The sequence below is a fragment of the Callospermophilus lateralis genome, chromosome 5 (assembly GCF_048772815.1).
Source record: "Callospermophilus lateralis isolate mCalLat2 chromosome 5, mCalLat2.hap1, whole genome shotgun sequence".
In the NCBI taxonomy this organism is placed as follows: domain Eukaryota; kingdom Metazoa; phylum Chordata; class Mammalia; order Rodentia; family Sciuridae; genus Callospermophilus; species Callospermophilus lateralis.
Window position 1 is genome coordinate 23,909,644 of NC_135309.1, and position 13,058 is coordinate 23,922,701.

The 13,058-nt window shown below is 33.9% G+C and overlaps 1 protein-coding gene across 3 annotated transcripts in view; it reads right to left on the reverse strand.

Annotated features, from left to right (window-relative positions):
• Positions 1-13,058, reverse strand: part of Gabrg2 (gamma-aminobutyric acid type A receptor subunit gamma2) — an 83,589-nt gene that overhangs the window by 55,436 nt on the left and 15,095 nt on the right. For 2 of the 3 annotated variants that reach the window (XM_076855699.2, XM_076855697.2), the window contains exons 2-3: positions 3,134-3,285; positions 1,537-1,604 (exon numbers count right to left, since the gene is read on the reverse strand). In XM_076855699.2, coding sequence (XP_076711814.1) covers positions 1,537-1,604; positions 3,134-3,285 — 220 coding nt within the window. The remainder of the gene's footprint in view (positions 1-1,536; positions 1,605-3,133; positions 3,286-13,058) is intronic. The other variant, XM_076855698.2, reaches the window with a different exon arrangement.

The following is a 13,058-nucleotide window of genomic DNA, read 5'->3' on the forward strand; positions in this document are numbered from 1 at the left end:
CAGGAATGAAGTTACACTGATACCTATAGATTCCCGTTATTAAATATTTACAATTTATACCAGAAACTAAGGATTTTGAGAATTTTATTTGTAAAAAATGTAACATGTTAAAATGAATGGTTCATGGTGAAGTAAGCAATGGAATTTGTATGGGCTATGCAGGGGGTGCCCTATAGTTTGATCACAGAATGTTGTTATTGCTAGCTTGCTAAACTCTTTTTCAAATGTGCCAATATCACACTAGATTATATTATTATTTAAATAATATTACATATTATCATAACTTGTTGACCCCATTCTTTCTCTCTCCACTCAATTATACTATACACTCAGCATACTTTCTCATTTCAGATTTGGGTGGAAAATGTTATTGAAGAACAAAGTTACATTCATTATTATAACTAATGAACTATTTTCTCTGAAAAACCTTTCTAATTTGATATAAACTCTGTCATCCCCACAACATCAATTTTCTAAAAAATAGCAGAATACTCTATTTTTTAATTGTAATTAGCAATTGTCAAGTATACATACAGTAGCTGAATTATAATATTATAACATTTTATAAAAATTAATTTTCTATATTATATTTAATTTTTGTAACAAAAAGTCCTCGATATTTATCTTCGAATCACAAGAGAAAAAAACAAATCTGAAAGATTTTATTTCTTTTCCAAAATGTTGAACTTAATCTTTGTAAAAAGTTGTTATTGGTGCATTATAATTACACATAATTAGTTGGATTCATTATGCCAAAATTCACATACGCACATAATGTAATTTGATCAGCCTCATTCCACAGTACCTTAGCTTTCCTTCCCTCCTCGATCATCAGATCTCCTTTCTTTACTGATCTCCCTTTTATTATTATTATTATTATTATCATTTTAATTAATTCATTATATATATATGGGTTTTATGATATATTTTTGCATGTGCATAGCATAATTCTCTTCCCCAGTATTTCCTCATATCCCTTTACTCCCTATCTATCCCTGTCCTTTGTTCTATTATTTTCTCTTCAATTTTTTTGACATTTCAACCTTCCTCCTTCTTTTTCCTTTCTTTCCCTCCCTCTCTCTAGCTTTCATATATGAAAGAAAATATTCAACTCTTGACTTTCTCAGTCTGGCTTATTTCACTTTCTTTCATATATATATATATTTATATGTATGTGTATATTAATATATATATATATATATATATATATATATATATATATATATATACACACACACACACACACACATATTGGTTGTAGATGGACACAATATCTTTATTTTATTTTTATGTGGTGCTGAAGATTGAACCCAGTGCCTCACATGTGCTAGGCAAGCACTCTACCACTGAGCCACAACCCCAGCCCTTCACTTTCCTCTTGAGTTGAAATACATATCCTCTTTTCTGTTTGGCTTCCTCCATTTGTGTATTTAGAAATTCAAGGAGACCATAACCCATTAAACCTAATTTCCTCTATTGGCATGCTCTTTGTTACTTCTATGCTAACAAAATAGACAATTTTGATGTGAAACTCACCATATTGATAGCATTCACTGGGCCAATGCTATTAACGTACATGTCTGTGTGAATTAATGTTGGTTTAACTGTAATGAGAAACACAGAGATATATACAGATGGAGAGGTACAAAATTTTATCATTTTAGTCTTTATTTTCTAGAATAGACTCATTTAGCTACATTAGAAGTATTTTATTCACAACTAATTTAGTACCAGTTACTAGTTCAATACCTTTGAATAACAACTATGTTTTCAAAGGAATATCTCCTTTTGTGCATGTAAATGCAATAAACAAGCTTAGTAGAGTTTTGAAACTGATTATCCTTTTGATACTATATAAAAATGGAGAAATCAAAAGATACTGTTCAAAGCTTATTTTCATTTTTTTCTCTCAGACATGTTGAGTTTTTCCATCTTACCTTGAAGCTCTGTGATCTACTTTCATATCTTAACCTGACTTTACCCATGTAGAAAATAATTAGTTAGTAACTCAAGGAAAAAAAAAAAACTACATTAGAAACATGAGGTAGATATAAAGAGCCACGAGTAATATGAATTGTTTTTGAAACATTTCTCCCTACTGATTCATTTTATGACCACTTTATCCTCGCATACCTCTAGCCAACCCCAAATCAATCTCCCTCAGTGAATTATTGCATGCTGTGACTACACAGAAAAGATGAGGAAACCATATGGAAGCCCATTATAAACCTATTTATCAGTGAAGACTGGTATAAAAATCTATAATATAATATCCATGACCAAATACGGGTGCTCCATTTTCATTTAGCATTTAATGAACAAAGATTCATAATAGCATTCTGGGCTTTGATTCAACAAAGTACATTTTTTCTCATCTTTATTCATTTTCCCAGAAAAACTATGCCAGACTCCATAGTGGATGGAATTCCTCAGGCATATTGGCATCTGCATTCTGACCTTCATCTCAGTGATGTTGTTCCTCTACCTCTAGATTCAGGCTTGACCAGCCGTGCTCTGGATAATAATATACAGGCAAAAGTTACTTTGCCAGATCTAAGCCTAAGCATTAAACATTGCGAGTTTCTCATTTTTTTCTTGCTCTTTTCTCTTGCCTTGAAAAGGATTCTCCTAACTAGTGTGCTGGTTCCAAGAGTAGAATGAAAGATGCTTGGAGCACCTCTGCCCCAGATGAGCAGCCTCAGCTTGGGTTGGGCCAGGTTAGTCTATCCCTGGGTGCAGTGATAAAGAAATGCTTTCTGTTGTTGGCCTAGTAATTTGGTCCTTGTTTGTTACATAGCAGCAGGTTAACCAGTGTATCCTTTCTAATTTTTTCTTATTTTTTGATGGTATTTCATAAGAAGTTGTCACTATTTTTTTTTTACAGCTTTTGTCTAGAATAACTAAGAAAATTTGAATTTCTGGTTCTCAAGCTTCACTTGAAAATCATATTTTTTTTTCCATGTAGAACTGATCAATTCCCTTCCCACCCAGTCATGAATGCTATTTACATTCTCTATTTTTTTATAACATAGAAATATAATTTAAAATTTTCTGGCTCTTGAAATATGTCCCTGCTTTTCTTCTGATAAGGTAGACACATTCAGGTGGTCCTCTGAGAGAGGCTTCATCATACCTCCTATGTCAGGTCGAAGTTTGTTGTCATATCCTTCCAGCAGGTTGTTTAAGATGACAGTGACATCGCCTTCAGGAACTTTAGGGGTCAAGACCCAGGTTTTGTTAGAAGCATAGTCTTCATAGTCGTCATCAGATTTTTGACTGGTAAAGCTAAGGAAAAAAAAAAATTATTGGTCAAGAAACAAATTACGTGTGAGTTGATTTTTACCAAAAAATACTGATGGTGAAGGAAAAATGAAGCAAGTTTACAGGAATGTAGAAAACAAACGGAAAAAAATATCTGCCTGATGTTGAATCCAACTGATCAAACTGTACAGATGGGGATTAAAGTGTATTAAAGCATCTCTCCAGTTTTCCAGGGTGCTCTGCCCTACCATCTATAAATACACCATGAGTTATCATTTATTTCTGCCTTTCCCATGTTTGACGTTCTTCCTACCCACCTGCCCAGCCTCAGGAAGGACTTAGTAAAAAAAAAAAAAAAAAAACTATTTTTGTGAATGTGATGCTTAAATTATCATAATGTAGTCTAAGAATTCAAGTACAATGTCTACTGCCTCCTCCTTTAGAAGGAACCTATTCATGAAAGTAAGAGAGTGATAATTAGATCCACTCCCACAGACCGCCAGACATTCTCCCCTCTCAATTGAACTACTAGAGAGAACTTTGTCTTGCTGCCTCTTCTGCCCCCAGGGTGTGTGCATTTGTATTTTCCCCCCTTGCTTGTACTGAAGGCAAGGGAAGTTCATTCATCTTTGATTGTTAAGAAACTGGCACTATGAAGAAAAATGCAATTGCAGACTTTAAGTCACCATTTATTTCTGCAAACATTTCTGAGCTGGAATTTCAGACAGTGGTTGATGTAGTGCAATCATATAAATACACACCTGTTTTGACTGATAGTCATATACTATTCCTGTAATTCAGTCTTAAATGACTAAAATCTGACAGAACTCCCCCAACCCTGCGTCACATACATACACACTTGAGATAGAAGCTAAGTGTGAATTTGGAAGGTGAGTGGACTTCCCAGAGCTTACTTCTTCCCCTGCTCTAAGTTCCAACACCCACCTCTGCCACACATAAGATGCTTATATTTGTCTGATCTAGGAAAAACAGGAACCCTTGTAAAAGCTGCCATTTTGTTTTTAGGAGCACTCAGTGAATATTTTTTGGACAAAATTTAAAAAGAAAAAAATACAAACTTTCCCACCCTATATCCAATTTCAGTTTATATTACTGAATATGTGGATATGTGGTCTAGAGTAGGTTTTTTTTTAATGTCAGATATCAAATTGCCACATTACCCTGAATACCTATATTCACAAACCATATTTGTTATCTTTTCTCAATCACCCACAGTTTTAAAACATTCACACACACACACAATATTTAGATGAGTAAATATTGGAGAAAATGATGATTATGTGAATAATGTGGCTTGAGGACAAGGATTGAAGATGAAATTTTTAGAGCAATCACTAGTGTATCTCAATTTAGTAAGCAAGTACTGTAACCTCTTCTTTCATTGTGTTTTAAAGTTTTAGGAAGCATTATAAAAATACATGTGCAAAAAGCCTAAAATAGTCAGCGTTTTACATCTTGCGCTTCAGCGAGCGTAGAAAGTTTAAACAAGCATTAATTTCATAGTGTCCATAGTGGGTAGGATGGGCTGGGCAATGTTTCAACCAGCTCTCAAAGAGAAAGGCCTCTTGTGGGCATTGAGACCTGTCCTCTGCTAGGAAATCCCATTTGAGGGCTCAATTCTTCATTTTTCCAGGGTGTTGCTAAATTCTGTGTAATAGAACTATAATTCTGTGACCCAAATCTTACTAGTACAGGGGAGGAACAGCTCTCTGGCAAAGAAAATTTTAAGTTCTTTAACTCAGAGACCCATCTGCTATCACCATGGTCTGCTTTCTGGATTCATTCATATGTCTGTCACTTACTGTTTAATGACCTGAGACAAGTTACTTTAGCCTTGATAAGCCTCAAAACTCTCATTTTTTTAAAATGTAGGAAATACTAGTATTCAGCTCATAGTCTTATGTAAGATTAAGATAATGCTTATTAAGTATGTAGCACAACTCCTGACACAGCAATTAGGCCCAATATCACTGTCATTATGGAGTGACCACTGCTGATTCATAACAACAGCTCTCGAATCTGATTCTAAAGATGCTACTTCAAGGCTTTTATATAATATGGTTCAGAAGAACTAAAAACAGATGTTTTTCAGGAAGAAAAATAATGAGCCACTGTATTATAAATAAATGAGGTTTTTCTTCTCTACGGCTCTCTCTCAGCTGAGAGCTAAATTAATGGGACTGGTGCGTAATCTGGAATTAGTTCCAAATTTGTCTTTAAAAAAATATGGTCCCTTTTCAAGGCTGGCTGTTTCTCTCTCTGGCCTCTGCTGGAGGTAAGAACCCCTGTGTTCACAGGTGGGCTATCTGGGGATAATGACCATTAGGTGAGACATTCTGGGGTATTGTCAACTCCTTGAGGATATCCCAGAAGAAAGAGACTAACAATGACTCAGGTCGATTTGACCCTTGGGTGGGCTGAGAGTAAATACACATTTGAACTTCTAGCAAAAGGCACTTCTTTAAATGCAACAGCATTTAGAGATTATTACTCCGCCTGGTGCCCTTTAGTTTAAAATGATATTCTTAAAGAGGGAAAGAAGTGAAAATGAAATTACTCTCAAATTAAAAAACCATAATACGGAAAGATTTTATTTTTGGTCATCTGAGTGATCATGTCTGAGTGTCAGTGCCAAGAAAAGCTTTTGGGCTTATCATTTCTGGAAAGTTTCAAAACATTGTTTCAAAGCCATCTGTCCAAAAGACTTGGACCAGGAGCAACAGTATCCCCTGGGAGCTTTGTAGAAATGAAGAACCCTGGGATCCATCCAGATCCTCAAATCAGAATCTTCATTTTAACAAATTGTAGAAGAGATTCATATACATATTAAAATATGAGAATGTTAGTCTTAGTGTGTGTGTGTATGTGTATGTGTGCGTCTGCATGCTAGAATAAACTTTTAAAAATATAGATTCCCAGATTCCTATCATAAAGGGTCATTCAAATCTGAGTCTCTATGTTGTAAATTGGATTATTCATTTTTATTTCTGTCTTTACAGTTTCACATATGATTATAAACATGAACTCATCTTCAAACTGATAAAACACTTTGTCTAGGATTAAAAGAGGTTTATAAGAAGACAAAACTTGATTGACATTGTTCATTGAGAGTTCTTACAATTACATAGAAGATTCTGACTCTAAATTTTGGTACATCTTGTGAATGTTTGTCACTGAGAAGATTAATCACACATTTTTCTGGAATTTTTACATTTTCATCTAAGGATTTCATATTCCCATAGACTTAATATAGCTTTAAGTTTGATAGGGGGAAAAGCCTAATTATTACACTCTTAAGATAGTAAAACTGAAAAAAAATGATAAGAAATAAGTACAGTTGTCTTTTTATTGATATATCTTTAAATTCGTTGATATTACATGCATCACAAGACAATGTACACCTTTCTGTAACATACATAGATGAGATCATTGAATTAAAAAAGTAAACAAAAGCTCATTTAGTTTTACACTTCAAGTATTTTTAAATCCCTAGTGTTTCACTCTTTCATAACAGTAACTTCACCACTGTATTATTGATACGATTTGGGTTAACTTTTATTTTATAGATATAGTGAATCATATGCACAGTATTTTTAAATGTCAATCTATATCTCCCAAGATATATGTTCCATAAAATGATAAATTTTAATCTTTTCTTTGAAAAGATTTCTGTACATTTTGGCTTTTTTCTCCGTTAATGTACCCTTTAAATTTTGAATATCCCTGCTTGTATCTCATAAATCTCCACTCTTTGCTTTAGCCACATTCCAGGGGGCCCCCTGCTCCTCAGGCTCCTTGTGAGGCTATCCCATAGGAATTCCACACTCCAGAGCATCATTAACAAGGAAGATCTTCCTCCTCATACCTGCATGCTACCCTGGAGTTCCAGAAATCAGGCCAAACTGCATGGCTTTGTATATGCCGTCCTCTGCCTACAGTCCTCGCTTCATTCCCCCCTCTACCTAATACTCGCCATAGCTTATTTCACCTTTTAAATTTCAATCCAAACATCATCTTCTCACCCTGTCCATGCCTGGATGACTTTTCTACATTAGTTGCTCTCTGCACTTTTTATATGCTATAATCAGGAAATTGATGGCTTCATAGTACTGATTACAATCTGCATTTTTTGCTTTGCCTATTAATTGTCTCCATTACTAAACTATAAAATTCCTTGAGCATGTGTTTAATGAAAATTTGTAGAAATCATCATTTTTTTCTGGATAACTCATTTTCCCAGAGAAATAATAGCACCAAAATAACTGTTGTTAAATATTCATTGAGTTATAGAAGTAACTTGAGGGTTTAAATACTTCTCTGATTTAATCCTTAAAACACTGATATTCCTATAATTATCCTCCTATTGAGGATAAAGATACACAATTATAGTTACCAGTAGACACTTGATATGCCAAAACAAAACATGTAACCATTATGCTAAAAGGCTTTGAAAAGAAATTGGGACCAAAGAGTCTGTTACTATACATTCATCAAACAATAAAAATCATACAAAATAAATGATTTCACCAGCTCATCTTCCCACAGGAGAATAAATTAGTTTATATCTGAGCCCAATAAAAGATACAGCACCTTCAGCACCAAGTTAATGATATTTAGGTTTCATAAACTAGCCTTTGCAGATATCAGTGATTGGATCTTCCCATGGTGAGGAATAACAGAAAAGCTTGCAATTTAACATAATGGATGGGATAAGCTGCCTCATTTGAACTTCTGTATTTGGAAAGCAATACTTGAGCAGGAGCATGGCTGACATATAAGTTAGGTCATTTTGAAAGATACCCTCCAGCCTGTGCAGGAGGAGAACTTTAGAAAGTGAAGTCACAAGTAGAATAAGGAAGTTTGCATTATCAGAGAGCATAGAGAATTTGCATTTGAAGATGAGATGCAGACATCAGTGTGCACATCCAGGAGAACCAGGAGTCTTAAAAGATATTGTGACAATACAATAATCTTGACATATCATACATTTGATTCAAATGGGGTATGAATTCTCATTTTTCCACAGGTATAGATTGCAGGATCACATTGGTTATACAGCCACGTTTATGCATAGAGCAATTAAAAAAAAAAAGATATTGTGATGTTCCAGTTCCAACAGAACTGGAATACCAGTTGGTTTTTTCTGTAGAACACTTCAGGGGTAGAGGGCATTCTGTATTTCTCAGAAACAACTTGTCAGTGACCTATAAAGGACCTATTGAGGGGGTTGTTCCTCCATGCAGCAGGGTGTGCACATGAATGTGAATGTTCACACAGGAGAGTGAAACTTTCTGAAAGTAAATTGCCATACTTGGAATGACTTCCTTATCTCTCACCAAGTTCTATTCTTTGACATTAGTCTAACACCTTTTGGTACATGTGTCTATTTGACTGAATCAATTATCAGAGATATAAATTCCAGTATGTAAAATTCAAACTTTATTTTATTAATAGTCATTAATGACTCATATCAAATAAATATCTGTGACTTATTAAAAAAGTTTTGTTTTGCAGTGCTGAAGATCACATCTAGCACTTGTAAATGCTAGGCAAGCACTCTACCACTAAACTGCATCCCCAGACCTGTCTGTCAGGATGAATTTTGATTGCAAGTTTCAGGAACATCTAAACCAAATTGGGAAGCCTTGGCACATCTAATTACAAAGACTGAGGTAAGATGGGCTTTAGCCTGCCTATTTACTCAAAAACTCAGAGATTTGTTCTGTCTCCTCCTCCATTCTCCATGGCATCAGCTTCATTCCAAACTTTACTTGACCATGTGGTCCTAAGTTGCTGGTGAAGACTCCGCATCACTATGATTCCTTGCTTATACCAATGAAGCAGAGATCAACTTTTCCAAGAGCTCTCTCCAAAAGAGTTAGATCCTTGTTGTCTAAAAACCCTTAAAAATTCTCATTTTATGTATCACTAGCCTGGAAGGAATCATATATAGAAAACTAGTATCCATAGCTAGAGAATGAGGATATGCTAGCATATTTTAGTCTCTCTCTTACCATTAATATCAGAGTGAGAATGGAGCTTCCCCAAAAGTGTGCTGGCTTCACAGATACCACATGAAAATTGGGGCATTTGAGAAGGTTATGAGAAAAAAATGTGGAGAAGGAAAACACAGTGGTCACTGAGGAGATACGGATATGATTAGGGGAAAAAGTCATCCCTGTGAGGTCATGTTCCAGTAAGTTCATTTTCTTTTAGTTCCCTTATTATTAATTGTTGTTGTTCTTTTGTTTTAACCTTTCTCAAAGAAAAATGGGAGGTTGTGGTATGGCTAGGACTCATATACTGTGGGAAGAAAATTATTGAGGCATTATCTGATAATGTTAACATCTATATATACTATAGCCCAGAAATCTCATTCCTGGATTTATTCTGAAAATGTATGCTTATACATATCTACTAAGTAATGTGTATAAGAAAGTTCAAAGTTGCATTATTGTCCTAGTACTTGACACAAATGGATATAGCCCAGATAAACAGTAGAATGTAAGAATAAAAATTACATATTTACATAATTAAATATTATACATAAGTAGATATATATTTATGAATTATGAATTATTGAATTTACAAATCATAATTATGACTTATTGTTACATACAGCAAAAATGAATTCAAGAAATAAAAAAATATGAGCAAAAGATATTGTGCATTCATCCATATATATATACAAATATATTATATTCCTGTTTATATAGAATTTACTGACAGGAAAGAATTAAGATGCTCAAATAAAGGACATTTACTGTGAAGTCAGAGAAAGAGTACAGAAACTGGGAAAATAATGAGGACTTTTCTGAGGTGTTGGCAATATTTAATTTCCACTCTCAGTTGGTGGTTATATTAGTTCTTATCTCAATATGTGATAACTCATTGAGCTGAATTTGTCTTATGCACTTTTATACATTTTACTTCCCAATAGAAAAAACAAAGGTTAAAATAATTAGATTTAAATGTCAAGGTTAGAAGCAGAACATTAGGCCCCTACGGACAAGAGCTACTTCTATGTTCAACAGTGTTTTTTTTTTTCCAAAAGCTTGCAAATGCCTGGCACCTGCTAATATGCCCAAAAAATACTTTTCAAAATATTTACTGAATCAGTGAGAGTATGGGTTATTTTTAAAGAAGACTTAATGTTTGTGAAAATTAGTAAAATTCATCCCCTCTTTTTATATATGTGTCTATGGAACAATTGTAGCTAACACTCAGATGAGCAGCCTCTAGAACATGCAATTGCAGAAAATCCTCTCTCTTCATTAAATGCTATTGATTCTCTTCATGTGAAAACTTAAATGACATACACTGAAAATATTTTTTTGGGGATTAAAATGAAGTAAGTCAAGGCTAACCCATGAAATGTTTTCTGAAGTCATCTGAACTATCTATGGCTTTGGAACAGAATATATATAAAAGATTGGATGGTAAATTTCAGTTAGAAAGAAACATCAATGGGTAATTATTAAACTGTAGTATAACTTATTTATCTTTTTATAAAGAACTGTAATGTGGTTATTTACAAAAAATAATGAATATAATATTTTCAATTTTTCACTTGTACACCCTTTTCAATGAAATAGAAGCTATAGCGACTTTGTTGCACTCAGCACGATTTCATAACCTGTAAATGGAGTGGGTCATCTTGCACACTCTACACTAATGTGTAATTTTAAAAGCCTAAAGTGGGCTTTGTTTGTTTGTTTTGACTTTAATTAACTGTATCATGAAGTAGGTCCTTAAGTGTGTGAGTCTCAGGCAGTATCATTTTTCCTATAAGAAGGCAGATCTTACCAACTGCACTTATATTGTATTTGGACTATAATGAAAACATTGTCACATGCTCAGCCAATGTGGGGGTGCCTCTCCCTAACTCCAGAGACACAACTGGATTCTGCATTTCCTGCAATGTTCCAACTATAGAAATTCAAGATCAATTTTAACCCCCAAAGATATGCAAAACTTAAAAGTTAATACCAGAGAAGGATATAATGATTTACCAACAAGAAATAGTTCAAGAAGGAAATACTTTGCATTTCTTCAACTATATGATGCATATCAGGCGTTTAGAAGGCACAATGTCCAGCACACACTTAATGTTTAAACAGGGTACAGAACAATCATTCTTAACCCTGGCTCCATGTGAGAATTACCTGAAGGACCTCATGAAAATGTCAATGCTGAAGGTCACCCTCTTAAAATACTAAAGTAATTGGTCTAGGATGACACCAAGACACTGGTATTCAACTAATTCTGAGAAAACAATTAAGAGCTACTTAGAGAGTATATGACACAGCCCTTTGAATTTCCAATCTTTCTTTCCTTAGAATAAATAATCACTTTGGGAAACTGTTCTTAGATAATTTAGATGTCACTTACTATAGTGTTTCAAGTTATACTGGAAATGCAAAATAGCCTCATTCTCAATATTTATGTCCTGTTAAGTAGCTGTATTTGTCTCATTAAGAAATTGGGACACCTGCCACTAGAACACAAGACAATTCCAAGTGTCACATAGATCATTTTAAGTGTTATCATAGGCATTAATTACCAAAACATGGCATACACAAGCTCTCAGAATTTAACAACAACAACAACAGCAAAAAATGTATGTGTGTGTGTGTGTGTGTGTGTGTGTGTGTGTGTATATATATATATATATTAAAACTCATAATTACAAATTTTTTTCTTTTTAACTTTTTTCAACATATCTAATGATACTGAGGTAAATGTTTCAGATTATCTGCAATTAATCCTTAGGCACTACCCTTGATTTGCTAATCTAATTTTTTTTAAGAGAGAGAGAGAGAATTTTTTAATATTTATTTTTTAGTTTTCAGCTGACACAACATCTTTGTATGTGTTGCTGAGGGCAGAACCTGGGCCGCACGCATGCCAGTCGAGGTGCTACCGCTTGAGCCACATCCCCAGCCCAACTAATCTAATTTTTGAAGAGATCAATAACATATGGTAAACAAAAGTATCTTATAAAAACTTGATAGCATTGTTTTGGTTTTATTACCTTTACTTTGCAGTTTATTTCATTAGGAAAAAATGTCACTAAATTTACAGATTTGTTTGTTGGTTTTGACTTTTATTAACTGTATCAAATAAAATAATTACATTAAAATATATAGTACTTTGTTTTATGAAAAATATTCAGTAAATAAATGGCCATGTAATCACCTAGATGTGGTAAAAATCCATAAAGGCAGTTAAATTTGGGAAATGATGCCTTACAGATTTAGATTTCCTAATCCTTAGCTAATCAGCTTATATTTGAGACTCTTTTATGCAGGAAACAGTTGCAGATGGAAAGAAGCACAAAGTACTATGCTGATATCAAAACACCTCCCATCTATTTAAGGAAACAAACAAATACCTGAACAGCTAGAAAAAGGCACACTTAAATAACAAGGCAAGACAATAATAAAACATTCTCATGTGGCAGAGCATGACTAATCTGTCTGTCAGCACCTCCACCTTGACACAAGGTTACATCTATCAAAGTGCCTCTGTATTCACTTCCAAATTGCAATTTCTGTAAGAAAGACATTTTCCTCTAGAATACAAATTATTTTAAAGAACTAATAAAACTTTCACTTTCTTTTCTAATAAAAAAAGATCATACATATATCATGCACAGACATATAAATATTTGTACTGGGCCCACAAACAGAACCTCTGTGCACTTTCAAATGGTATATGACAGAAGATTAAACTGTTCTAGATCTTGGATTGTTTAAAGGTCACTTAGAGTAAGT